The sequence below is a fragment of the Setaria italica genome, chromosome II (genome assembly GCF_000263155.2).
Source record: "Setaria italica strain Yugu1 chromosome II, Setaria_italica_v2.0, whole genome shotgun sequence".
NCBI classification, from domain to species: Eukaryota; Viridiplantae; Streptophyta; class Magnoliopsida; order Poales; family Poaceae; genus Setaria; species Setaria italica.
In genome coordinates, this window is record NC_028451.1 from 49,067,070 (window position 1) to 49,093,607 (window position 26,538).

The window sequence follows — 26,538 nt, forward strand, 5'->3', positions numbered from 1 at the left end:
GCTTCTGTTAACGAGCTCAGGCGGCGGCAACAGGCAAGGCGGAGGGTTGGAGGTTGAGGCGGTGGCAAGGGATCGGGTTTGCCGCCCGAGCCACCCCTGAGAGCGACGTGGGGGCGTTCCTCAAAACCCAATACGAAAATGTTGGTATGGATGTATCAACAAGCGGCTAACACAGCACAGATGCAGGTGCAGCTCCTACTCTACATCCGCCCACAACTTCGATTCACAAGGAATAGTTTTTAGCACAAGAATGACCTTAGTTGGAACCATTGGCGTTAAATTAACTTTTTGATTGCCACATGATGACAATGTATTGATCTACTACATCTCACCTATCCATAAGGCTGGAATCAATCGATTGTAACTTCAGGATGCTTAGGGGATGGCAATAAGCTAGGAAACAATGGGATGTGTACTATACAGATAGATGTTGCAAGTTAAATGTTGAACTAAACACCGATCCATAAAATTACATCCATACATAGAAACTGGTACCCAGGCTAAGTAGTAAGTGACTAACTACATAACATCAAGAGGTTAAACGCGTCAAGTCTTTGGTTCTTGCACATAGCATCAAGTTATCATCACCTATGGTAGCGAATGCTGCCATGATCAAGTTTCCAGAGCTGTGCTTTTCGGCATAGGCTTTGACCTCCTCAGCGAGCTCCGTATCCCTAGCAAAACACGTTGCACCAACCTGCACATCATGCATCGTCATCAACGTGGCCCCAGAGAACATTAGACAGTTCAAACAGCCGACGGCCATGGTCATCCGTCCGGCGGCCCTGCGGCTTCGGCGTCTCGTTGGGCTTGGGAGCCGCGGCGGCCGGCGCATGCCTCACAGGCCGGGCATCGCCGGACTTGATGCTCCCCCCCTCCAACTCCAACGCCTCCGCGTCCTGCTCCTTCTCGGAACCCTCGTCCTCCGGCGACGGCGGAGCGGTCTTGGCCGACTTCTTGGCCCCGTCGAGGCAGAGCTCCTCCGAGTCGTCGGGTGCGGCGCTTGGGGGCCATCGGAGCCCCGATGGGCGGCGGAGGGAGGGGATTGGCTGGCTGCTCGGGATGGGCTTTTCACATTTCATCAGAGAGGAAGAGTGACCGCTGCAGTTTTGGCGTTTTGCGGAGACGGGGCGCCGAGTCTAGTCCTCGTCTCTCCCATCTTGTTTATGATTAACAAAGCTGAGAAAGAATTGGGCTCTGATGTGTCCGTGCCCGGGATCTCCGTGCCGTCGTCCCCGTCCTCCGTCGCCAACGTCCGAGCGTTATTCGACAGTGACGAGGCAGCCGAGGAGGAGGAGGAGGGCGGCGCGGCCCCGGCGACCTCTGTCACCAGCTGGCGGCTCAAAGAGAATGGAGCCGCGAAGACGACTAGCACGAGTTGCTCACCACCATGGCCGACCTCCGCAAGGGAAACTCTAGCGTGATTCTAAAGGAGCTCGATCTGCTCTCCGAAAAGACGCGCCGACTCAAGAATCAGTTGAAGACGGCTGCCGCCAAGGTCGCGTTACTCCTTTTGCATGCATCCAGTAGCTAGCTAGTCTCCTTTTTTTTTTTTTGCGAGGAGCTAGCTAGTCTCCCCTGATCGATGTCGTCATCTATATGTGGAGCCAAGCTATCCTGTGATTAAAAACATACAAGTATTCATTTCCTGGGTACAAGCAAGTGGTTATGTCTCATTTACATTGGCAATCATGTACACAAGTATCCGGAAGAAGAAGCAGCAGCAGCAGCAAGGAGGGACTTTTGGCACATGGTGGTTCCCTGGAAGCAGAGGATGGTGTGGTCGGCGACCTCCAGCTTGTCGGAGTGCGTCATGGCCCTGAAGCCCATGGATCCCGTCCACATCCTCAGGAGCTCAGGCACCGCAGGCAGCACCAGCCTGTGGACGCCCAGGTCTCGGGCCAGCATCTTCTCCAGCTCCGTCATGAGCAGCCGGAGCATCCCCTGGCGGCGGTGCGCGAAGCGAGTCCCCACCAGCGGCAGCTCCGCCACCTTGTTCCCGTACACCCGGAGCGTGGCCACGGTCACGAGCTCGCCGCCCTTCTCCAGGCCCACCACGTAGTATCCCCGGAACTGCAGGCGCCGCAGCTCCGACTCCCGGTTGAAGACCACGTCGGCGCTGAGGTCGCTCTGCGTGCGGGGCTCCACCAGGGGCACGAAGCATTCGTGGAGCACGTCCAACGCCGCGCGAAGCTTCCCGTGCTCCATGGCCATGGCTTCCTCTGAGGATACGCCTTGTTGGTCGTCGGATCGTCGTCGCAGGATGGCCAGCGACACGCCCTCAGCTGAGGTCGGGATCGAGGTGCCCGCGAGGCCCTGCAGATGCCGGAAAACCCTCTCGCACCCGGGGCTGCAGAGCCACGGCCCTTGCTGCAGTTGGAGGCCCCCTTCCACGCAGCCGACATGGTACTCATGCTCGCATTGCTCGCAGTAGATGATGGTCTTGTCCGTCAATGGCCGCCGGGTCGTGTCGTCAGGATCAGCAGGGTCGAAGTCGCTGCCACCGCAGGCGGCGCACCTGCAGCACGGGCAGAACCACTCTTCTTCTTCGTCTGGAGAAGCAGAAGCCGCCGGCAGGCCGAGGCAGTCGTGATGGAACGCCGACGGGCAGTGGTCGCAGAGCAGCAGCTCGCCGCCGTCGTTGCAGATGGAGCACACCGAGTCGCCGCCGGGGTCCAGGCATGCCTCCTTGAGCCTCACCACTCGTCGCATGCCTTTGTTATTCCTGTCGTCGTCGCGCCTCATGAGCTCCACGAGGCACTGCGACAGCGACCTGCCGTCCTTGAGGAACAGCCGCGCCCAGGGGCGGCCGGCCGTGCGCCTCCCCCGCGTGGCGTGCGCCTCGAACTCCGCGACCGTGAAGGCCTTGCCGCAGCACGTGCATCGGATCACCCCGTCGCCGGTGATCAGCCCGACCTTGCTGCTTGTTGCCGCCGCCGCACTGTACGTCACCTTGTCCCTCGGCACCAGGATGCCCTCGTCGATCAGCACCGACAGCAGCGTCCTCGCGCGGCGCGGGCACGTCGCCGCCGCCGCCTCGCAGCTGGGCCGCAGCACGCGCGACGATCCGGCGGCTTTCTTCTTCTTCCTCTTGCTGCTGACGGTGGTGGTGGTGGTGCATCGCTTGATCAGGCAGCTGCCATCGGCGGCACCCTCTACTGCTTGGCATGTTTTCTTCTTCTGGACGGTGGTGCATTTCTTGATCACGGGGCCGCCGCCGCCGCTGCCACAACCAGAACTGATTCGTAGTAGCTCGGATATTTTCCTCTTCTTCCTGTTGCCGGTGGTTGGGGCGGTGGTGGATTCCGATGGAGTGGAGGTGAAGGCCTGGCAGGCGGTGTGGAGGGAGGGGTAGGAGCGGCCGGTGGGCGCCTTGTAGCGCAGCTCCTCCCGGCCGTCGCTCTTGAGCTTCATCCAGAAGCTCCACCCGGACGCCTGGAGCTGCCTCTTGGCGCTAGCGCGCAGCCGGTCCGCCGTGGGGCCCATGGCCCGGTGATTGGACGCCATGAGGGCCACGTACTCGGCAATGGCGTTGGCGTCCTCCTGCTGCGTTGGCGTTGGCGCCGGATCGTCGTCGTCGTCGTTATAAATCTTGTTGGTTTCTGGTGGTGGAGGTGGAGGATGCTGGTCATCAAGAAGGGACCGGGTGGCCCCCGCGGCGACGATGAGGTCCGGGAGGGAGCAGTAGGTCTTGCCGTCGTGGGATTCGTAGCGGAGCCTGGGCGCCATGGCGGCGTTGCGCCTGGACACGATCGTCCACCCGAGCGCCACCAGGTGCTTCCTGACCTTGGTCCTGAGGGCCTCGTTTCTGCTGCGTAGGCGGGACGAGAGCTGCCGGCGCCCGCGCTCCGAGATGAGCAGCGCGGCCACCTCCGGCGAGAACTCGGCGTCCAGCGCCACCGGCTGCCACGCCGCCGCCGTCGTCATGGTGGTCATCTGCCAATGTGTCAACCTCCTAGGTTTGCATTGCATACAAGCAGTAGTAGACTGTAGATTTATAGATGTCGCCGTGGTGCAGGCAGGCGGAGTTGGAGTTCGGCTCGGATCTCATCCACCAGGCGTCGGAGTCGGAGAGGGAAGGTGAAGATGGAGTCCGATGCGGTTGCGGCAATCTCCAAGGATGACGACGGATCATTCATTCATTATGGGCTTCTTAGTTGTGGCCTAGGCCTCCTGGGCCGTGGGCCGTGGGCCTGTTTCTACCTACCTACCCCTCCGTCCGGCCCGCTCACCTAAACCATCTTCTTTCTTCGTCTTCCACGCCACCGTCGGAGGGACGGCAACAAATCAGTCAGTCCGACGCGACGACCTCGCCGTCGCCGCCCGCCCGGCGATGTTCGCCAAGCGCCTCTTCCACAAGGCACTCCAGCACCATCACCAGGTCAGCTCTCCTGCCCTGTTCCCCTCTTCGTCTCCCTCGCTCGCTCAGCTCTGATTGCGGACCCGGTCCATGCTTACCGTGGCGGCTTCACCTTCTGCTTCTGATTCCCGTTCTACTCTATGCGTGCCCTTGCTGCAGGGAGCTGCTGGGGACGTGCCCCAAATGGACGCGCAGATCGCGCTTCACTACGGGGTGCCCTACACAGCCTCGCTGCTCGCCTTCGATCCAGTCCAGCGCCTCCTCGCCGTCGGAACGCTGTCAGCCTCGCCTCCTAATCACTTTCATCTGTATCGCAGCTACCTATGCTTGCTTCATAACAAAACAACCGTGTGCCTTGCGCTGTCACTGAAATAATTAGAGCTTCACTAATTTCTGTCTTTCTTCATGCATGCTACCTATAGTATAGCATATATAAAAATGCACTTTACATAACCATGGAAACAAGCTGTTCATTCAGTTTCTCTTGTTGTATATGTCTCAAAAAAAAAGACTTGGCCCTGATTTCAATTCAGTAACAAAGCTGATGTTAATTGTATGAAATGAGATATTTTCGTCACATGTTTAACCCCGTCTCTTGTCGAGTAGATGCTCATAGCCTTTCTGCACTTCAATCAAACTGTAGGGATGGTAGGATAAAAATATTTGGGGGTGATAGTATTGAAGGCCTGCTTATATCACCAAAGAGTGTGCCGTACAAGTTTTTGCAGGTTTGCCTCCTCTTGACTAAAATATCTTCTCTTCACAACCATTACCATGTCCAACTTGCACTTTTTCCTTGAACCAACTAATGGGTTGCTTCTTTACAGTTTATAATAAACCAGGGGCTTCTGGTTGCAATTTCCAATGAAAATGAAATTCAGGTGAGCCACTGGCAGATGAAGTTTTTTCTGTATTCAAACTCTTCTTTCTTTTTGGAGTTTTATTCCTACTTTGGGTATCGCTGGAGTTCATATATGTAAATATGTTAACATCGGCTGTGGGCTGCTCATGTGTTGGTTCATACTCCAACTTTCTTCATTACATGTACTTTGAATATGACCTGCCAAAAATAAACCCCTAGACCAACCTAGGAGGAACTAGGTGGCTTTGATATTAAGAAGAAGAAATGGGCACTTTAAGTTGAGTTGAAGAGGACTCGCATATAGCCTCCCACCAACTGAACTACCTTGAATACAATCTGTCAACATTCTTGTATAGCCTCGTCATTTTGTAATGCCAAGGACACATCTACTATTAGTCTGAAATATCATGGGAAGAGATTGAGTTAAGCTCTGATAATGGATGGTTTAGGGGGAGAATAGCTCATAAGGAAAGTATCTTCCAATATAGTGCTGAATCATGTAAACTACAAATATTGTAAAGCCATATGGCACTTTTGTCTCAATCACCATACACGAAAAGGAACTCTGCACAAGAGCATCGCAAGAAACTCTTGAGAGAGAAAAAGTACTTTTCCCTATTATATAGTGTAACACCTATATCTGAACTCTCTTTTACTCCTTGCGTTGTTTATCTAATAAGAGTGTCGGCTGTTCTCTACCCTGAAATTTGCAAGCATGATATCTAGCGCTGTTAGTGACTGTTGCATATGATACATGCCTGTCTTGTAGGTATGGAATCTTGAGTTCAGGCAACTGTTTTGTTCATCCCAGTGGGATGTCAACATTACTGCTTTTGCAGTCATAGAGGGGTCCTTTCTGATGTAAGCTATTGACACGGCTACTCATTTTTTCCACATTCTAAAAATTTACTTAGTTTGGCTTTGCAATTTCTGTTTGCAGAAACTCATAACTCTTCTTTTGTATTCAAAATTTGCCTTAAGGTACCTTGGAGATGAGAATGGTCTTCTTTCTGTATTGAAGTATGAGGTAGATGATGGGAAGCTTCAAAGAATGCCATACAATGTTCCTATCCAATCTTTAGCCGGTACACCTTTACATCTTCCTCGCCAAATCTTAACTGCAACTAGAACGTTTCTTCCAATGGCCTCTATTGGTGTACAAAATATCCTTCCATATATGGTGGACAAAACTCCAACTCTGAGCAAAGATGATTATAGTCAATCCACAAAAATATAAGATGTTAGGCACAACTGCATAAGTAAATGACTTGAGTCAGTACAAATTTTGGTGAAATTGAGTGTGATCATTAATATATACTGCTTACCCATTGAGGTTCAAAGTTAAATATTCCATGGTCCATTTTTTTCCCCACAGAAACAGCTGGTGTTTGCTTACAGGATCCTCAACCTATTGTTGGAATACTGATCCAACCTGAAACTTTTGGGACAAGGTGTGTTCTTTCATTTTATGTGACCTGTAGACATGTGGTATTATTGTCAGTTCCTCACTTTGTTTTGTTACGGTTAAAACATTTATGTGATCTACCACATGTCTTGGAATAACATAAAAAAGGTTTTTATGCAAGAAAAGAAAGAAGAATAATAGCTTTGTTTTCACCCCATTATTCTCATTTTGAGGCAGATCTATTTTGTGAACCTGGAACACTTAAGAATGACTGCTGGTAAATGTTGCAGGGTGCTAATTGCGTATGAGAAAGGGTTGCTGGTTCTTTGGGATGTATCTGATAACAATGCAGTTTCTGTTAGAGGCTATGGTGATTTACACATGAAGGGTCAAATCACTGGTTCTCAGAGGGACGCTGGTGAAGATCAATTGAATGATGCTATTGATGAAACTGAAGAAGAAAGAGAAATTTGCTCTCTTTGTTGGGCATCAAGAGGGGGCTCAATTGTTGCTGTTGGCTATATAACAGGAGACATACTTCTATGGGATATGACTACAAGATTCCCAAGACAAGACAAGCAAATCGATGTTTCATCTAATGTTGTTAAGCTGCAGCTGGCTTCAGGGAGTCGTAGGCTTCCTGTTATTGTCTTGCATTGGTCTGCTGGGTCAGCAATTCATTCTAATAAAGGAGGGCATCTTTTTGTATATGGTGGTGATGATATGGGATCTGAAGAAGTTCTCACGGTTTGCCTCTTGTTTCATTCTCATTGTTACGATTTTCCTTTTCTTTTGCCTGCCATCTTAAAAGGCATTGCTGAGCACAATTGATTCTTCTCAGGTGAACTCAATTGTACCTTTTTGCTCCTTAACAAATTTGGTGAAGTGAATTCCTAGCTCATTGATGTCACCTGGCTGTGAGACGTGTTTAGTGTAGACATACAATACTAGTTTGGCTTTGGCATGGTGACATAGCCCACATGGGTGTATAGAAAATATGACCTACCATGAGAGTTTTGTGCACGTATAAAGATCTTTTTCCCAGGTAGAACCAAACAAGTCTGGACAATCCTCTTGGTTCAGGTCTCAGCAGCCATATCTAATTGTTCATCTAAAGTGATGTATTCATACTTATCAGGATGACTATCCTAAACATGAAAAAACAGTTTTTTTTTTAAAAAATTGTTTTCCCAAACTTTGCATTTCAGGAAACTAGACCTTTATCAATGACAAAAATGCTCATTTTCTTGCAGGTTCTTAGCCTGGAGTCGTCTGCTGGATTAGAATCAGTAAGATGCATGTCACGGATGGACCTCAAACTTGATGGATCCTTTGCTGATATGATTCTTATTCCTGATACTGGGGTTCCTGATAAAAGCAAAACTTCTGCACTTTTCATTTTGACAAATCCTGGACAACTGAATTTTTATGATGCCGGTTCTCTATTTTCTGTGCAAAATACAAAAGAGGGAAATGCTCTGCCTGAAGCACAAAAATTTCCAGTTGCCGTTCCTACCATTGATCCCAACATAACAGTCACGAATCTTTGTTCACTAACCGAAAGAGAGCTTTCAAATATTTCATTGAAGGTGCATTCTGCTTGGATTTGGATATTTTACTCTATCAAGACAGCATCATTACTTATGTAAGACCTTTTTTCTGTAGAAATTTTGTGCTAGGCAAAATGCTGGACCATTCATATCAGGGAACATGAAATGGCCTTTGACTGGTGGGGTTCCAAGTGAGATGTCACTGAATGAAGATCATGCTGTTGGAAGACTATACATTGCAGGATATCAAGATGGTTCTGTGAGAATATGGGATGCAACATTTCCTGTTCTGATGCCAATGTTTGTCCTGGATGGAAAGGTAAGTCTCATTTATATTTGCATGATTACTTGCATTATTCCTCTTTGGCCTAACAGATTAACTAATACAGTGATATTGATTCTTTACCACAGGTGGCTGATATTAATTTGGATGGGGCAAATGCTTCTGTGTCATCTTTGGCCTTTTGTTCATTAAACATGACTTTGGCTGTTGGGACAACAAGTGGCCTGGTTAGATCTTATTGTCAAATTTGTGGATCAGTTGTTGTTGGTCGTTGATACCTTGTTTAATACCCCTTTTATATCTCATTGTAGGTACGCATCTATAAACTTCGTGAGCACACTGGGGGTTCAAGCTTTCACTTTGTGAGTGATTCTAAGCAAGAAGGTAATTATTTCAGGAAGCTATATGTGTCATTATGAACCCTTATGACAGGGGGAAATGTCTAGGAAGTTTCAGCTGGTGAAATGGCCTATTTAAATCCCCCCAGACCCCTTTAAATGTCAGATCAGTTTCCCATGTGAAAATGTTGCTTCCTTGTTAAGGCAGTGTTATGCCAATTTTACTTCCTTCTCTTAGCACATACAAGATGCTTGGCGTGTCTGAATGGTTCCTTACTGAAACGAAAACTGAACCGTTGATTATGATTGAGCTTTTACCAGTGGACAAAAAACTCGACTGACCTAGGAGAAACTAGGTGGCAATGTAAATAAGAGGAAATAGGCACCCAAATTCTTGTTGAAGAGAACTCAAACCTAGGTGGTGAGGGCACATCTCCCACCAACTTATCAGTGGACAAAAAACTGCTTAGCCGCCATATCACATTTATAGAAACTGTGAATGTTGTTTTTCACTGAAGGTTGAAATTATTTGTTCCCGTGCTAAAAAACTACTGAAGTAGGCCATTAGCGAAACTCATGTTAGGCATTACAAAGTTCTCTCTTTGAATATGGTTCGTTATATTTTCATTAACAACAAATACTCTTTTCGTTTGACTTTCTTACAGTTCATGTTGTTCATCAAGGGAAAGGATTTCATTGTCATGTTGCCTTTTTGGCATCACATTCCCCAGTGCGATCTCTATTATTTACAGCTTCAGGGGAGGTACTTGCAGCTGGCTATCAGAACGGTCAGGTATATTCTACCTATTTTTATAATAGATGCTGTCCTTTAGATTTCTATATTGCACTATTTGCTTGAAACTTACAATTACCAACTTATATCAGTTAATCATTATGTTCTGGTTTGTCTTCTTGAAGGTGGCAATGTTAGATCTAAGTCAGCTATCAATTCTATTCACGGTAGATTGTGCATCAGGAACAAACTCTCCTGTTGTTTCCTTGGGTATTTACAGTGTTGCGCCATCTGCTGCAAAAGCAGATGAATCAAAAAAAGAGAGTCCTCAAAATGCTATGTTACTCAGAGATATTCTTCTTTCCTTGACAAAGGATGGCCGTGTTACTGTACTTGACTGCACAACGGGTGTGATGATAAATTCACATATCTTAGATCTGAAGCAATCATCTGCTATTTCCATGTATGTCATAGGCAAGTGATTACTATCATTGCATTAAGGTGGCACTTGTACCTCCTTTAGATTATTACCTAACTTTGCATGCTTTTGCATGTAGATGAAGCTTCAGATGAGAAGCAAACCCAATTATCAGAGGACACAATTGGAAGTCAAGGTCAGACAGGAAAAGAAGGCAACGATCTTGACAAAAAGCAAGCACCAGGAGTTGGAAAGCACCTGAAAAATGCTTCCCACCTTTCACAGAATGGTGGTTCAGATTCACTTCTTCTGGTCTGCTGTGAGGATGTTTTGCTTTTGTTATCCCTTGCACCATTGGTTCAGGTGTGTACATAGCTGGTACGAACTGCTTTTTGTTACTTTCCAAACTTCCATATCTTACTGGTGACGTTCCTTTTCCTATCAGGGAAACAACAAGCATCTACATAAGACAAAACTTGCAAAACCTTGTTGCTGGTCAGCAGTTTTCAAGAATATGGATGGCAAAATTTGTGGGTTGATATTAGCTTATCAGACTGGCACTATAGAATTAAGGTAGTTTTGTCATCTCTTTGCCTTGTCATACAAGATATGGATAATCAGTGCAGCTTTGATATATTGACTTAAAGTTTATATATATTAGAAAATGTGTCCTCTGTTTACATCTAAACATATGCTTTGAAGCAGAAAAAAATAGCTTACTGCAAGTATTTTGTTTCACCACTTGAACCAAATTTCACCATGTAGAATCACATGAGAATGTTTTAAGTATAGATAATACTGATTTTCAATCTAGTCAATATTATTGGGTTTTAAAAGGTAGATTTTTGACTAAGCCCTTTCATCTATTTTACGTACTGGCATATATTCACATATCCGTGCTAGGGATTGATGAAGTTTGCTCAGATCATGGCAATTTGACTTTATTATGGGCAGGTCTGTGCCAGATCTAGCTATTGTTGCTGAGAGCTCCTTGATGTCGTTATTGAGATGGAGTTACAAGGCAGGCATGGATAAATCCATGAGCTCCTCAAACGGACAAATTACTCTGGTAACTTTTATCACTTGCCCTTCTAACTTAGTCCTTAGGATCTGGTTGGTGGATTTCAGATTTAGTATAGTGAACTTTAGTGCCTAGTATGTGTAGTAGTTTTGGTTTTAAGTTCTGTATTGTTGCTGCCACATCCATATCGAGCTTATTTAATCCAAACAGAGCAGGTTTTTTTTTCCTGGAATTTTGGTACCTAAAACGGGTGTCATGTTTTCTTTGTGGCAAGCATGCTTGAAGAGGTGGTTGAGTTTGTTCACCAATAAACCTACAACTTACCAGTTGATTCAATTTTTAAAGGAAACTAGGGGCCGCCTGGACCATTTGGATTTCATATATATTCAGATTTTACTGAAAAATGCTCATTTTCCTAACATATACTCCACCACAGGTAAATGGATCTGAATTTGGAATTATATCTCTCATGGCCTTAGAGAATGACTTCAGGTACTTCACATTTCTTGCATTGTTGCACTGAGATGCTATTCAGATTGAGAAGTAATAGGTTTGACTGCTGACCCTGTGGTAATAGGATTCCAGAATCTCTGCCATGCCTTCATGACAAAGTTCTTGCAGCAGCTGCGGAAGCAGCTATTAGTTTCTCAACTGACCAGAGAAGGAAGCAGGTATCCATTTCTTTTCTGATCTCTTTTATCGATATGGCAGCTGCTGTACATTTTGGCTTCACATGAAACACTTCGGTGCAGAATCCAGCAGCAGGAATCCTTGGTGGCATCATTAAAGGAATGAAAGGCAAGGCTGAAGAAAATGCAAAAATGAGAGAAAGCTTCACTGTGCAAACCCCCAGCGAACATTTGGAGTCAATTTTCTTGAAAGATTCATTTGTTGAACCATCAATACCCAATCTTGATGACCCGATAGAAGAACTGTCAATAGGTTCTCTTTCCCCTTCCTCATGTATTTAAAGCAAGCATTTATCTGAAGTGTTCCCTGTTAACTTGAGAGTATTCAATGCAGATGACATAGAAATTGATGATGAAGTACCAGTAGCCCAGGCACCAGCATCCTCCTCTACATTTCACGGGAACAAGAGAACAGCAGGTCGGACCTAATACTTGCGCATCTTTTTTGTTTCTACTATTGAAGGTTATACTTGTGTAAACTCTGTATGATTTTGTTGGCTGTAGAAGAGGAGAGAGAGAAGCTATTTGAAGGGTCAAGCGATATTGGTAAACCAAGAATGAGAACTCCGCAGGAAATTCTAACAAAATATAAATTTGGCGGGGTAATTAATGTCTTGAACATTGCAATCAGTCATGGTTTGCCGTGTATGGGAGCTAAATGTAGATCCATTGCAGGATGCGGCAGCAGCTGCGGCTCATGCAAAGGATAAGCTGATGCAGAGGCAGGAGAAACTGGAGGTGAATAGTTCGATTTCATTACAGTCGCTATGTTGTTTCTTGCAGCCCTTATTCAGAGCAATTCTATGAAGCTGTATTTCGCTTTGTTTTTACAGAGAATAAGCCAGCAAACCGCGGAGCTTCAGAACGGAGCAGAAAACTTTGCTTCCCTGGCGCAGGAGCTTGCGAAAACGATGGAGAACAAGAAGTGGTGGAAGCTATAATCCAACAAAGAGATAGTTCGTGTGTATATTATTGGACAAACGCAATTACTGTGTTGCACTTGCACGCCATCAGTCCGGTGCTGTGTACATTAGTATCATCACTTGTTTGCTACCTGTGGAGGTGCTTGATTACCTTGGCAGCAGGTATTGCAGAGGTTTCATTGTTATTATTCGGTAGCTAGCTTAGGGACGTCGTGCTGAGTTGTATACTAATACCAGCATCAGCAGCACGCAATCTTATGGTGTGCACTGTATTAAGCAAAGGGTCATTGTTTTGTTTGTTTTTACTGCTGTAAAGAAAAAAAGGAGATTGTAAGGAACTGACTGCTAACAGTATTGATGGCTGCTCGAGGGATCCATCCATGGGGGCACGAACTTGCATGGGAAATGCTTGCTTTGAGAGTACCTCGAGTACAACCATGTATCTGATTCATTTTGCTAGCCTGTTCGATCTTGAGTTGCAGTCAAAGCTGTACTCAAATGGTTGTATGCGTAGTGTAGCAATACTTGCAGAAATAGTGAGAAACAAGTCAAGTGATTTTTTGGGCAAAAGGAACCTACAACATAATTAACTGCGAAGAACAAACCAACTAAGGCAGAAACTGTGTTATCCGACAGTCCATGCATGGATACATCCATCTCATCTAGTACCGCTCCAGGATAAGCAGTAGAATACAATGCCTGGCCATGGCCGTGAGGCATGTGTTACCAGCCGCTTAAGCGTAATAACTAACAAACTACGACATACAGTTGTTCAATCATTCAAGGACAGTATCCTCTTGGTCACAGGATACAACCAGGTCAAATAGAACAGTCCAAAAAACCTTCTAATGAATGGACGATGCACTGCTGCCTTTACTGTCTAATAGATCTCAGGGGTCAGGACATTAACATATTCTTAGCTAGTAACATTGCAACCAAGGCAATGCCAATACCTTCAACTACTGCCGTCCTCAGATATACAGCCAATTATCTGTAAATACAAGCGACAGGCAGATGCATATAAAGCCCGTTACCTGCGTCTTAGATCTCTCTGCAAAAGGAAAACGGAGGAACTGTAAGTTCGAGGCATGGAACTTTTCCTGACAAATAATGTATCACAGTTTGAAGATACTGGGCTCATATAAAATATACTGACAGAATAAGGAATATAATACATATATATATAGTCTTCTTTCCACTTCAAACTGCTATGTATTAAGCTAGCAAATTATAGCGGGTAAGTATTTTGTACCAATTTTCAATCATCCAATCATTTTGTGCACAACATCTTAGATTCTTAAGAGTGCATTTCTACTTCCTAGAAGCCACGAGCAAGCGGAAACCAAATCTAAAAGTGAAGGCTTACTCTTGGACCACGGTCTGTAACTGGTGTTGGCCTGCTCCCTGTATTATCTGCTTGCTGAATCATCTGTGGACTATCGTGCTTATAGAATGCCTGCAAAGTTCTCACCATGAAAGGACGGACAATGTTCACTTCCATTGCAGACAGATTTTTGAGCTGCGAGAATGGAAGCAAGATGTGTAAGGTACCGTTGGTGCCTGACCAATGAAGCAAGCAGTTAAGCTAGTACGAAACACAGATAGATACAAGGAAATGTAAATCACATCCAATTCAATAATAACTTTAACAGAATCCGAGGAACCAAGAAAGGCCGTTGATTTAGAGTCTGTAATTCTGAAGGAGGAAAATTTACCTTTACAGCATGAGTGCGTCCCGATATTGTCTCTAATCCATTCTCAACCTTGTGGAATCTGACATCTCTGATGTCCTCAATCAAAGATCTCACCTGTGTCACGATCACAACTAGGAGTAAGCATTTTTTCAATACGATTAGGACTTGCTGGATGCAGGAAACAAATTTGTACCGAGACTGATTAAACTCACCAAGTATGCATCTGATATGTCATCACGAGCACTGCAGGAGAAAAATGAGAGTGAATCAGGTTTAGGTTCACAGTCTGTTTTAGCATCAAGGAATATGGGGTGAGGCAGTGATTACTGATCAAACAGAAGCTTGGAAATTTCAATATAGTGGAATGGTAATGGCTGGAATTCTCGAGGGGACTCTCTTTCTGCTTCCAATACCTGTGTCAAACGGTCTAGTAACATAGAAGGGGGCGCGTTAGTAGATACAGGGGTAATACGCAACCACACATGGAATCAGTTACTGATACGATACTACTACTGAGGAATGCTTTCACAGAGGGAGCAATGCTTTTGCTTGAGCAGGAGGCGGGGTTAGAAGAAAGGCAAAGAAGCAACATAAACAAGGAAGCACTGACCAACAGTCATCCAGTTGGGGGTGCGGATGGTGCACTTGCCACGCTTCTTGAGCGCGACAGCGAGCCAGAGCGGCACCTTGGTCGGAATTTGAGGGAAGAAGGGCCCGAAGTCCCCCTGCACGGCAGCGGCAGTGTGAGATGCACGTAGAAATGGGGGATCGACAGTGGATATGGGTGGTGGACAGAGACGACGCACGCAGATCATGTTGAGGGCTTCCATGCGGATGTTGGGGACGATGTCGACGATCTCATCCTCCGCCGCGAACTCCACCTGCAGCATAGATTGAGGGAATTCGGCATCATCCCTTCCCCTACTTCTCTTTGAAGACAGCCAGATAGGTGAATACTAACTAGGTGGAAGGGGTTCGCTACCTCGGAGGGCGAGAAGATGGAGAGGTGCGGGTCGGACTGCCCGGCCATGAAGGGCGGGGCGGCGACGGTCGGTGGAGAGAGGAACACGGAGGCGCGGCGGCGTCGAGATCCTGCTGCTGCTGCTGGAGTGCTGCTGGTGGTGGTGGCGGCCTGGTGGGCGGCGGGGCGGAATGACCTCTCTTGGGCCGGCAGCCCAGCCCGAGGCAAAAAAGCCCATCAACAGCAGCCCGGTTCGGTCCCCGCAGCTTCCTTCAATCTCGAGAGGAGAAGAGAGGGCAGCAGCGGACGGCGGCGGGCTCTCAAACTGCTTGCCTGCTCGTCGCCGCCGGTCGGTCGGCCGGGGACAGCTACGTGCTTTCTAGGTTTCGATCCCATCATCCAGCAGAAGCAGCAGCAGCAGTGGACGACGGGTTCCCGATGCTGGCCGCCCGGAGCCCCTCTCCGAGCTTCCACGCGCACGACCGCCTTCCTCCGCCGGCACATGACATCGCGGAGCGCCTCCGCCACCTGCGCGACCTTCGCAGGGCGCCGCTCCCCAGCCGCCTCGCCCGCATCGCCGACCTCCACACCGACGAGGCCAGCCCCGTGCGCAAGCATGTCGCCGAGTGAGCTCCCCTTTTTCCTGCTCCAATTTCACCATCTCCACCTTAGATTACCCGCAGTTTTCCTCGGCTTCTGATGAATGATTGAAACTAAGGCACCACTTAGCTGCGCTTGCAGTGACTATTGCTAGCGCAAGGTCTTGGCAGCAGGCGGAATTAGGTTAAACAAACCAATATGAAAAGAAAAATGCTTCTGACCTTGCAAACGCTCTCCTGCTGTAGGATCATTGGTGAGGTTGGGTCCAAACACATGGCGTACCTACCCGATATCATCCCTTGTTTGCTGCACCTTCTGAATGATGAGGTGCCTGCAGTCGTCAGGCAAGCTATCAAAACAGGAACCGTGTTGTTTGCCCAACTACTTCAACACCTAGTTATCCAGGTAGCTTTATTTCCAGCACTTGCTCTTGGACCTGCCTTCCTGTGCAAATTCCGTCTCAGCTTGCTCATTTTTTGTTACAGGGATTATTCTCCACTGGAGGGATTGATGATGCACTTAAATTGTCATGGGAACGGCTTCTCAAGTTCAAATCCACCGTCTCGCTCATGGCATTTCAGGCGAGCCCCTCTCCTTTCCTTTCCAACCAAATTACCCAATCTTCCTGGCCTGCACCTATCTCACATTTTAATCTGTCTGTCAGACCACCGGCAATGAAGGTGTCCGGTTACTGGCTGTTAAGTTTGTTGAAAAAACAGTTCTTATGTACACACCAGATCCTAATATCCCATCAGATCCACCAAGCAAAGCTACAAAAGGTACACCTTATGCTCTACTTCATATGGAAATGATAATATCTTCCAAGTTTAGCACCCGCTGGGTGCATTCTAATTTGGCCATCTGTAAATCATTTGTAGATATGGGATTCAATGTAGCATGGTTACGAGGAGGTCACTCTTTGCTTAATGTCGGAGATCTAGCCATGGAAGCCAGCCAGAACCTCGGATTGTTGCTAGAGCAGCTCAAGTCTCCTAAAGTAAAATCACTCAGTACTTCCATGATCATTGTCTTCGTTACTAGGTTTATCTCTTGTCCACTTGTGTTCCATTATCTTTTCTGTATGTTACAGTTTGTACCAGCTGTGAGAAAATAAGTCTCCTTTCGCTACCGTGTCATCTATTTGTTTCGTCTGTTGAAAAATCGCATGCTACTATGATCTTTATCCAGCATGAGTTTTCTCCTTTTTCTTCCCCCTGCTTTGTGCATTATTTTTATAACTCTCCTAACATAAACTTCTTCCAGTCTCTCAGCTATTGCCCAAAGAAGGCCTTCCTTTTACGGACGCATACTGCCAGTTTTACTCTCCTTGGACCCAGCAAGTTCCATTATTAAATTGCGAGTCCCAGGTGCATTCCATGCTTTGAAGAGTGCCTTCTCTGCATGCCTGAAATGTACACATTCAAGTGCTGAGCCGGTATTTCTTTTAGCTTCAACCTTTCTAGATACATTTTTTCTACCGACTGTACATTCGAGATGTGTCCCTTTGCCCTTATTTCAATACGTGCTCAACAACTGGAGTTAACAGATTTGCTATGTATGGAAGGCTGTGTTATGTTTCGTAGACACACTCTCTAATTAGGATTTTTTTCCTTCTATCAATTTTGAGCCAGTTTGGTGCTCATTTGTTTCCTGGGCGCCGGTCATCCTGCCCGTATCAATCATCCTGGATGGATTTGACTGGTCTCTAGACCCTAGAGGTGCAAATGTGTTTGATTTCTTGTTCTCTTGGTGTGTGGTTGTTCGGTTAGTTGGGTTAGTTGTCACAGATGCAGGATGACTAGGTATTTGTTTGAATAGTTGAAAATATGTATTAGACGTGGACCAGAGTGGCAAGAAGAAAACTAAACTAACTGACTCTTTTGTGTCATTTCAGCCATTGACATGTAGGGAAAAATAAACCAAACTTCCTTTATGTTGGATATTTTCGTGTCCATTAATGGAACATACTAAGTGGTGATGGGTGGTCATTGCCCGGGTCTCGACAGATATGTACCAAAGTTGAGGTGATGAGGTGGAGAGAAGGGGAACGTGTAGGAGGGGGAGGGGCTTGCTGGGGTAGGGCAAAGAGATACTTAGCTACTTCCTTGGGACATATCTCTATTCTTTACCAATCTTGTCTAATCTCCACTTGGGTTCAACAAAGCAACTAATTGCTTCAGCAAACTCTCAAAATCGACCAGCTTAATCTTGCTGGCTGCACCGTGAGCTATGCGGGTTGATGTGAGTGCTGGTATAGTACCAATCCCACATGGAAAATGCGTAAATGGAATGCCCTCAGGAAGTTTCTTATTATTCTCTTTCTACCCCATCTCTTCCCATGCTAGACTAATGGATACCTATTTCCAAGTAGATCAATTCATTCCGATGCTGCATGCCAGCATCATAAATTCAAAGCTTTGGGTGAGCTTACAGTTTGCTGGTTCACCGGTCGAACCAACAGTTCTTAAAAAAATAAATAAATGATTTTTAAGTAACACGCCCATGGAATTTAAGGTAAAATGGAATTGTTTTTGCATTATCATCACAGAAGTAACTTAGCGCAGTTGGTTTGTGGGTTTTGATGGGCTTCCTATGTGCTGCACTTGAGGTTGCGGGTTCGATTCTCCCCGCTAGCACAATAAATTTTTCATCATTTTGTAGCAGCTCCCGCTGGTTTGGCCCAATTCTGAACGGTTCACACTGGTCTAACTGCATGGCTGATCTTCCAGTTGAATTGAACCTGTGAGGTAATGAGTTCCCGGTTTTCGGTTCAACCGGTGGACCCGGTCCAGTTTTTCATACAATGGTTTCAACTGTGATCACATCAGGGGTTTCTTAGAGAGAAAATCAATCAAAGGTTTGAGAGGCTAGTTTTTCAGCATCAGCCAGATACGATTTGCACTTCAGTATGTTGGTAAAATAAATCTGGCCCGGGCTTAGGGAGGGCAAAGGTCGGCTTGGGTAATATCAGCCACTCCGACAGACTTGAGTTAGCAGCATGATCCACAGATTTGCGCAACTGCACAGAGATGTGTACAGTTGGGGATGCGAGAGAGGTGGTGTTAACACTCCATGAAGTCCTGTACACTATACATCCTGATGCGAACCTAGGCATATGTTACACTTGATTCCCATGTTTCACTGCTATACCTAGAACTATTTTTCTGATTGAGACTCCTTGGTGTTAGTGAATCATTTGAGAACTCACCATCCTCAACCAAAATATGTGCACTAACCCCAGTCTGTATAAGCTGCATGAATGCAATCAATCAGCACCATTTAGTCCATCTTCGGAATTAATTGCTAAGTATTTTATGTCACCATTGATTTCTTTTGTTCATGACAATGTGTATGATATAAATATTTGTGCTCCGTTTGTTTGAGAAAGTGTATATCCTTATCCCATGTATTTGGTTTGAGATACATTCTATACTAATTCAAGGCTGTTATTGTATTTTCAGTGGCGAGCACGTCTATTGGAAGCTCAAAATATTATCAACCAGGACTCAATAGAAGATACTGCAAATGCTGCTAAGAATCTGGGGGACACATCAAACATGGAAGAATCGTTGCCTCCGATGGTATGTACGTGCTCCTCGAAGCCTGTTCTCTCCCTCTCTCATAACTATTTCAAAATGGCTATATTTCTTTGATGTAGGAGAGAAGCAATGACAGTAGTAACAAGCGTAGTTTGGGTGAGGACATGAATCATATGATAGAAGATGATGGTCACTCCAATAAAAGAGTCAGACATGCACTTGATGCTCAAGAACATAGTGAAGAGGCAAACAAGAGAAATGTTGAGTCAACCTCTGTTGATATCTCATCTGGCCAGCCCATCTCTATAAGAACCGAGAATTCAGAAGCTGTGTATCAATTAATTGGTATGTTTGCTGCACTAGCTGCACAAGGTGACAGAGCTGCTGGATCACTGCAAATCCTTTCATCCAGTATCGCTAGTGACTTATTAGCGGAGGTTGTAATGGTTAACATGCAACATATCCCTATGTCTCGTCCTGAAGTTGACCAACAACAGCTTCCTTCTACTAGCTCTGGAGATGGAATTCCATTTCAAAGTTCCTTCTCTCTGTTGGCGTCTCTGCTGAAGGTTTTTTCTTTATATTTCATCGTTTGATCTGTTAGATTCTCTTCTTTTTTGGTTTATTGATCTTTTGCATTTCAGAAGGTGAATCAAATTGATCAAGATGAAGTGCCTCCAGCTAAGGAATCCGCAGTAGTGCCATCTGTTGCAGATGATATCATGACAGTTCCTGCTAGTTCACCTGTTCCTAGTTCAGTAAATCTTCCTATGGAAGAGAACAGTAGCAGTCCAACTGTTCCATTATGTGTAGAAACAGCAGAGGTCAAAGTAACCAGTGCAGGTGCCAATAGTTTGATTGATATTCTAGAATCATCAGAAACCTCCCATGCTTCGACAGAACCTCAGGGAACCCAAGAGCATGCTAGCAGTTATATCAGTTCATTGCATGCTGATAATTCCTCAGCTGGCCTTAGTTTGGCACAATCTTCAGAAACTCGCAGCCCAAGCTCTTCGACAGTGGAAGCAAACCACTCACAGCTTTCATCTTTGAATTCCCTTGGTTCACAATATGTTCTTCCGAAGTTGGTTGTCAATAATGTTGATCTCAGTGATGAGGCCAAAGATCTGCTTCAAAAAGAGTCATTTTTGCGGATTCTTGAGAGTGATAAGCAAGAAGGATCTGGTGGTTCAATTGCTCGCCTTCCGTTGCTTGCTCACTTGGGCGTTGAGGTATACATATGGATTTATCATCTCCAGTAGCATTGATACTTTTGGCTTGAGCTTCGGTTGGTGATTTTCTGTAAAGCATAGCTCCTCTCAGAAACATGTGTTAGTTATTAGAATGTTTGCATTTCTGATTCTTATCCCGCTTATGTACTGTCTAATCATCTTATAGTCATGCACTCATTATCGCTTTACATTGTTCTTTTAATGTGTGTTACTTATCGTTGCAGTTTCCTCTGGAATTGGACCCTTGGGAGATTCTCCAGAAGCATGTGCTTTCTGATTATGCAAATAATGAGGTACCGATGTACAACATCATATGATTAGTTGGTGGTCTTTAGTCCATTTAGTACAATTGGTATATAGTTTATATTTTCAATAGATTTGTTGGTGGGGTATATATTGAGAAACTTAGAAAAATATGTCCTGTTTAGCTCATGTAACTGATTAGTAATCAACTTTCTTCTGTATGAATCAAACTAGGAGTGGTTTGATTGCATAGCTGTTAATTAGAATGGACTGGTTATTCCATTAAGGAATTTAGTCCTGCCTTTTGATTTATTTCTGTGGTTACTTTTAGTAGTCCAGTGTTCCACTCTCCTTGCTTCTTCAGAGTTTCCTGACTCAAGTTTTCTTTAAGCAGGGGCACGAGTTGACTCTATGCATCTTGAACCGGTTATATCGTGAGGCTGAGCAAGATCAAGATTTTCTTTCATCTAGAACTGCTACATCAGTTTACGAATCCTTTCTTCTGAGTGTAGTATGTCTACTTAAAATTGATGCAACTTTGTCACAAATGCTATTTCTCTCGCATCATAGCTGTCCATTTTCTGCTGCATAGGCTGAAAATCTTCGAGACATGTTTCCGGCTTCAGATAAGTCACTTGGCAAATTGCTTTGTGAGATACCATACTTACCAGAAGGTGTGTTCAAACTGCTAGAAGGTTTATGTTCTCCTGGAAGTAATGAGAAGCAGGACAAGGATATTCAGAGTGGTGACAGGGTAACTCAAGGTCTCAGTGCTGTCTGGAACCTTATCATGTTAAGACCTTCAAATCGGGACAGATGTCTGGAGATTGCTTTGCAGGTGCTTTCCTGATGTCAGGAAATTACTATGTTTATATTTTTTAGTGAGCAAATATATATTTACATGCATATGTGCCTTTTGAGTAATTTTGATTCCTTGGCAGCAAAATTTCCTAAAATGTCTGGAACAATGCCAGTGACAACTTGATGTAGTCTATTTTGACTTCTCATATGGGGTAGAGCACAAGTCAGAGCCAATTTAAACATGAATATCAACTTTGACTTGTTTTCCAGTTCTTCAGTAGATTATTACATACTGGATTTTGTATCTGCACATTGCATTAAAGCAATCCAACATGCTTGAGTATTATTCTGCTTGCTCTGAAATGGGGCAATCTCTGAACAGTTGAATATTCAATTACTAATGGATAAAACCTTGAATCTTGTTATCGTTCAAAGTTCATTTTTAATATTCCATGACTTTCATGATTCGTATAACCTTTAGTGCCTTTTTTATGTTGGCCCAAAATGATCTTTTCCATTAACCACACATAGATAGCAGTTTGGGGGGGGGGGGGTACATATAGAGATAAGGCAGGATTTCTTAGGAATAAGTAGGTACTACATAGAAGATAAGGTGCATATGCACCACCAACTACACCCAACACACACATGACTTATGTTATCATTTTATACGTTACTTACTAAAGTGTTTCGTGCAGAGTTCAACTCATCATCTAGAGGAGGTCCGCATGAAGGCAATACGTTTGGTAATTGCAAATCCTGCCTGCTTCTAAGAAATCTGCACTTCCATGGTTTGCTCACCTTTTTATTTTACATCTGATAAACAGGTAGCAAATAAGTTATTTCCCATGGCAAGCATTTCCAAAAAGATTGAAGATTTTGCAAATGAAAAACTTAATTCAGTTCTAGAAGTGATTCCTTCTGGTGATTCTGCAGCTACTGAAACGGCTACTTCTGAAGCACACAATGTTTGTCTCATGCTCTCATTTCTTTCATATATTTTTGTGCTGATATTCTGACTGATTGCATTTTTGCTGATTTGTTGTACTTATATTTTCTGAAGGATGGTGGTTTAGAAAATTTATCAGCTTCAATGGCAAATGCTCAAACTCTGATGTCGCTGTATTTTGCATTGTGCACCAAGGTCAGTGGTTACTGTTTAGCAACTATTTTAGTCTAGTTATATGATATCTGCTAACAGCAAGCAAAATATATTTTTTCTTACCAGAAACATTCCCTTCTCAGACATGTATTTGCAATATATGGTAGCCTACCGCAAGCTGCCAAGCAGGTCCTTACACCTATCATTCTCTTCCAAATATTCTTTTCCCTTTTGTTCTAGCAGCAAATATATATCTACCATGTAATTGTATTTCTTCCAGGCAGTTCACCGACAAGTACCAATTCTGATACGCACAATAGGCTCCTCTCCTGATCTTCTTGGGATCATCTCAGATCCACCAGGTGACAGCCGGGACCTCCTCATGCAGGTGCAAGTTGTTCTTTGGACTTCTGTTTTCCTTTTTAAGATATTTTCTCTTCTATTTATCAAAATTCAGTGACAAGATACATGCAAAAGAGGGGTTTATGTTTTATAAGACTATCTTCTTGTATTGGGTGAATTTCTATAACCCATGGTATTGCACCCTGCAGGTCTTACAAACCCTCACTGATGCTGCTGTGCCATCCAAAGAACTGATTTCTTCCATAAAGAACTTATATTCTAAAACAAAGGTCGTTGCTTGCTTTAAGAAAGCGCAGAGTTCTTACCGACTTTTTTACAAGATCAGAGTTAGCTTGGATATTCTCAGTTTCTAAAATGTCAGCCTCATTTTGCAGGATGTTGAGGTCCTTTTTGCAATCTTGGCTCATCTGCCAAAAGATGAGGTTTTCTCCCCCTCCCACTACATACCAAATACTAGTTAGCATTATCGTATTATGCGCCTAGCCAGTGGCTTATAATTTGGAATCTTCTGCAGTCACTTATTGCCTATAGTACCGCCAATTATTTGCACTTACACATGCCTGTTAAACTTCTCACTTATTATTCTATTGAAATTGTCACCCTAGTGTAAGTGTACTGCCTTTCAATTGATTGACAAAACACCATGGTACCAGGCCAGTGGCCTGGGTGTGGTATTTTTCTCCAAACCAGTGTTATGAACCAGTGTTTTACGGGAGTAACTCTATACTTTATGCATTATTGTTGGGAAACATCTATGGATCTGACCCTATTGTCCAACTCCAACCGCCGTACGATTCTGTGCACAGCTGAGGAAAACTACTGCTCCCTAGTCCCCTCAGGGAGAGCAATGGCTCCCCCTGATTTGCTGCCTGATGAGTGTCGTACGGCAGCTGGGTGATACAGATGTATAGCAGCATTCTTGTTGTTGAGATGTTTGTATTTGTTATGTTCATTATTATCCTTTGCTCCCAGGTCCTGCCGGTGTTCCCCAGCATAGTTAATCTTCCTATGGACAAGTTTCAAACAGCCCTTTCACGAATCTTGCAGGTTAGTTTTTATCCTTGTATGACAGTATATGTTTGTTTGAGTCAAAGTGTGACTTGAAAATAAAGCACTAGCTTGAGACTTGAGTTCAGTCCCGGCCATGTAGGCTGAGACGAATGGAACTTCACAAGTGTATCATTGTCCTGGTAAATATTTATTGTTAAAGAACAAGTTGCTGTCACCTCTTTACGACTTTGAACTTTTCAAGTAACTTAGATTTGGATCTACTTTACCTATTCATTTCAGTTTAGCATTGCATACTAATCACACAGCATCACTTTTTACTTGTCACAGGGATCATCTCGGAATGGCCCTTCTCTTGATCCATCAGAAATTTTAATTGCAATTCATGTAATAGATCCTGATAAGGAAGGAATACCACTAAAAAAGGTCTGTTAGTTTCTCGCTTTGTTTTAGAATGAGGTCTTTGAACCATAGGCAACCTAATTAATCAACTGAAGGATTCATAGGTTATGGATGCATGCTCTGCTTGCTTCGAGCAAAGAACAATATTCACTCAGCAAGTTTTGGCGAAAACATTAAACCAACTGGTGGGCCTGATTTCTGTTTCAGAGTATCTGCCTTATGATATGATGTAGTCATTGATCTAGGTAAACTTTTCCACAGGTTGAACAGATTCCTCTTCCTTTGCTATTCATGAGGACCGTCATGCAAGCAATAGGTGTTTTTCCTGCATTGGTGAGTTAGCTCCTAACCCACATTATGTGAACTATGGCAATGGCCCAATATTTGGTGCTGTGAAATGGATGGCATGATCTTTGTATATAGCCTAGTTGTGAAGAGATTTGTAGATGTGACCAGGATGGTGTTATCATCACATTCGTTAGGCGCATTCTCCAGAAGCAAGAGTAGTTCATTGATTGTTCTTGATTTTGGTGAATGGTGAATGCACCAGATTCTATTGAAAAACCTACATCAATAGCTTTTTTATTGTAGCTAGATGGGGATAAGCAAGAAAGACACACCCATATTTACAACCTGCTAGCCATGTGTACTCCTTCCTGTCTAAAAGGGAGATGAATGGTTGAGGCGATCAAGGATCCGGGAATGAAATCCTGCCAGAACAAATTGGCTAATGTGAATCTTATTGCCTTCATCCTGTGGAAATCTAGTGCTTGCATCTTATAATCATGAAAAGTTGTTAATATTTTAGTCTCTTGGAGGATCACCTCTCATTTATAGTAGATTTGATGTTGAGGACTTTATAATCTAATGGTGAACCTTCCTCACAGGTGGATTTTGTGATGGAGATCATGTCACGCCTTGTGAGCAAGCAGGTCCTTAATTGTTTTTCTTTTTTTAGTTGAAGATGACTTTAGCTGCTGTTCTTTTCTACATATTTATGAAACTGGACTCCATCACTTGCCATGGCAGATTTGGAAATATCCTAAGTTATGGGTAGGATTTCTGAAGTGTGCTATCTTGACGAAACCTCAGTCATATGGCGTGTTACTGCAGGTTGGCGCACATCTTCATCTCTTATATAATCTGTGTTCTTGTATGCATTATGCTCGATCCTCATCTAGGAGTTATTTTACACTGCATATGCTAATTTCTTAGTAGGATCAAGGGTCCATGGACAAATGAGTTTTGTATCCATTTCCTTTTATCTAATCATGTATCAATATTTCCCATGACATGGCATATGTTTATTCAGTTACCAGCTCCTCAGCTTGAGAATGCCTTGAGTAAGAATCCCACACTGAAGGCACCCTTGGTTGAGCACGCCGAGCAGCCAAATGTCCGATCAACTCTTCCAAGGTTTTCTTTGTTCGCTCTTATCAATATCAAGTGGTAGGTATGCATCTAATATGTGGCGCTGGATATGCTATGAGAATCTGCTTTTATGGGCAGGTCTACTTTGGTGGTTCTGGGTCTTGCTGAAGATCAACAACCACCCCCGCCAGCAGTAAGTCAAGCGCAGAGCAGCCAAAACCAGGCTGCGGAAACCAGTAGCTCTGCTGCAGATACGACTACAGAAGTAACTCAGGAGTCTTCTGCTGCTAGTTAGCATCGGCCTTGGTAAATCTATCGTTGATTCAGTGTCTTGTAGCATCTCATATCTGGAGTGGTCCTTCTGACTGCTGAAGACCTAAAGGGGAGGATGAAGACGAGACCCATAGCGGAATCTGACAAGACCTAGTTTTTTTTATTTAGTTGATGGATAATTTTAATGACCGTGTAAAGCAAAGGGGTGAACGTTACATTGCCTTTGATAGGGAAAGGATTTGTGCTGCTAGTCGATTTATATTACGCAGCCAGTGAGTCGAATACTTCAACATTTCATGTCCCATTCTAGTATACTATCCTGCTTTTCTATCAATGTCTGAGCCACACCTACATTGCATACATGCCT

The 26,538-nt window shown here is 44.6% G+C and overlaps 4 protein-coding genes across 4 annotated transcripts; 2 read left to right on the top strand and 2 right to left on the bottom strand.

Annotated features, from left to right (window-relative positions):
• Positions 1 to 1,689: 1,689 nt before the first annotated feature.
• Positions 1,690 to 3,927, bottom strand: LOC101756041 (increased DNA methylation 1). Its single transcript, XM_004959850.3, has 2 exons — positions 3,208 to 3,927; positions 1,690 to 3,090 (listed from the first exon to the last, which is right to left on the bottom strand). The coding sequence occupies exons 1-2, from the start codon at positions 3,925 to 3,927 to the stop codon at positions 1,690 to 1,692; spliced, it is 2,121 nt and encodes a 706-aa protein (XP_004959907.1).
• Positions 3,928 to 4,253: 326 nt separating this feature from the next.
• LOC101753058 lies at positions 4,254 to 13,005 on the top strand. Its single transcript, XM_004958742.3, has 24 exons — positions 4,254 to 4,381; positions 4,520 to 4,638; positions 5,004 to 5,088; positions 5,188 to 5,241; positions 5,992 to 6,083; positions 6,204 to 6,307; positions 6,598 to 6,673; positions 6,918 to 7,374; positions 7,881 to 8,216; positions 8,293 to 8,496; positions 8,589 to 8,687; positions 8,772 to 8,844; positions 9,464 to 9,591; positions 9,717 to 10,005; positions 10,089 to 10,312; positions 10,395 to 10,522; positions 10,904 to 11,018; positions 11,407 to 11,462; positions 11,548 to 11,641; positions 11,723 to 11,912; positions 11,994 to 12,077; positions 12,164 to 12,261; positions 12,335 to 12,397; positions 12,493 to 13,005. The coding sequence occupies exons 1-24, from the start codon at positions 4,334 to 4,336 to the stop codon at positions 12,598 to 12,600; spliced, it is 3,324 nt and encodes a 1,107-aa protein (XP_004958799.1). The 5' UTR covers positions 4,254 to 4,333; the 3' UTR covers positions 12,601 to 13,005.
• Positions 13,006 to 13,173: 168 nt separating this feature from the next.
• LOC101753461 (DNA replication complex GINS protein PSF2) lies at positions 13,174 to 15,419 on the bottom strand. Its single transcript, XM_004958744.3, has 8 exons — positions 15,259 to 15,419; positions 15,083 to 15,157; positions 14,887 to 15,001; positions 14,604 to 14,703; positions 14,489 to 14,519; positions 14,298 to 14,390; positions 13,949 to 14,101; positions 13,174 to 13,633 (listed from the first exon to the last, which is right to left on the bottom strand). The coding sequence occupies exons 1-8, from the start codon at positions 15,304 to 15,306 to the stop codon at positions 13,613 to 13,615; spliced, it is 636 nt and encodes a 211-aa protein (XP_004958801.1). The 5' UTR covers positions 15,307 to 15,419; the 3' UTR covers positions 13,174 to 13,612.
• A 31-nt stretch (positions 15,420 to 15,450) lies between these two features.
• On the top strand, positions 15,451 to 26,531 carry LOC101757641. The gene is made up of 27 exons (XM_012843786.2): positions 15,451 to 15,863; positions 16,083 to 16,242; positions 16,323 to 16,418; positions 16,502 to 16,616; positions 16,716 to 16,878; positions 17,101 to 17,272; positions 19,299 to 19,418; positions 19,496 to 19,945; positions 20,021 to 20,608; positions 20,833 to 20,901; positions 21,246 to 21,362; positions 21,444 to 21,689; positions 22,351 to 22,398; positions 22,480 to 22,620; positions 22,716 to 22,796; positions 22,881 to 22,943; positions 23,035 to 23,142; positions 23,306 to 23,386; positions 23,492 to 23,539; positions 24,090 to 24,164; positions 24,456 to 24,551; positions 24,632 to 24,712; positions 24,789 to 24,860; positions 25,415 to 25,459; positions 25,557 to 25,640; positions 25,840 to 25,943; positions 26,037 to 26,531. The coding sequence occupies exons 1-27, from the start codon at positions 15,676 to 15,678 to the stop codon at positions 26,191 to 26,193; spliced, it is 3,768 nt and encodes a 1,255-aa protein (XP_012699240.1). The 5' UTR covers positions 15,451 to 15,675; the 3' UTR covers positions 26,194 to 26,531.
• Positions 26,532 to 26,538: the final 7 nt, after the last annotated feature.

Bases quoted from the DNA above. Each gene is read 5' to 3' on its own strand.
- LOC101753461 (XM_004958744.3), bottom strand. From the start codon at position 15,306: ATGGCCGGGCAGTCCGACCCGCACCTCTCCATCTTCTCGCCCTCCGAG. The intron at 14,520-14,603 runs GTAATCACTGCC...TTTCTCCTGCAG, and splicing joins TCCAAGCTTCTGTTTGATCA to TGCTCGTGATGACATATCAG. The intron at 13,634-13,948 runs GTAAGCCTTCAC...TTCCTTTTGCAG, and splicing joins TTACAGACCGTGGTCCAAGA to AGAGATCTAAGACGCAGGTA.
- LOC101757641 (XM_012843786.2), top strand. From the start codon at position 15,676: ATGCTGGCCGCCCGGAGCCCCTCTCCGAGCTTCCACGCGCACGACCGC. The intron at 16,617-16,715 runs GTACACCTTATG...AATCATTTGTAG, and splicing joins ACCAAGCAAAGCTACAAAAG to ATATGGGATTCAATGTAGCA. The intron at 23,540-24,089 runs GTTTTCTCCCCC...CTTTGCTCCCAG, and splicing joins CTCATCTGCCAAAAGATGAG to GTCCTGCCGGTGTTCCCCAG.
- LOC101756041 (XM_004959850.3), bottom strand. From the start codon at position 3,927: ATGACGACGGCGGCGGCGTGGCAGCCGGTGGCGCTGGACGCCGAGTTC. The intron at 3,091-3,207 runs GTGATCAAGAAA...GTCAGCAGCAAG, and splicing joins GCAGCGGCGGCGGCGGCCCC to AGGAAGAAGAAGAAAGCCGC.
- LOC101753058 (XM_004958742.3), top strand. From the start codon at position 4,334: ATGTTCGCCAAGCGCCTCTTCCACAAGGCACTCCAGCACCATCACCAG. The intron at 9,592-9,716 runs GTATATTCTACC...GTCTTCTTGAAG, and splicing joins CTGGCTATCAGAACGGTCAG to GTGGCAATGTTAGATCTAAG. The intron at 10,006-10,088 runs GCAAGTGATTAC...TTTTGCATGTAG, and splicing joins TATTTCCATGTATGTCATAG to ATGAAGCTTCAGATGAGAAG.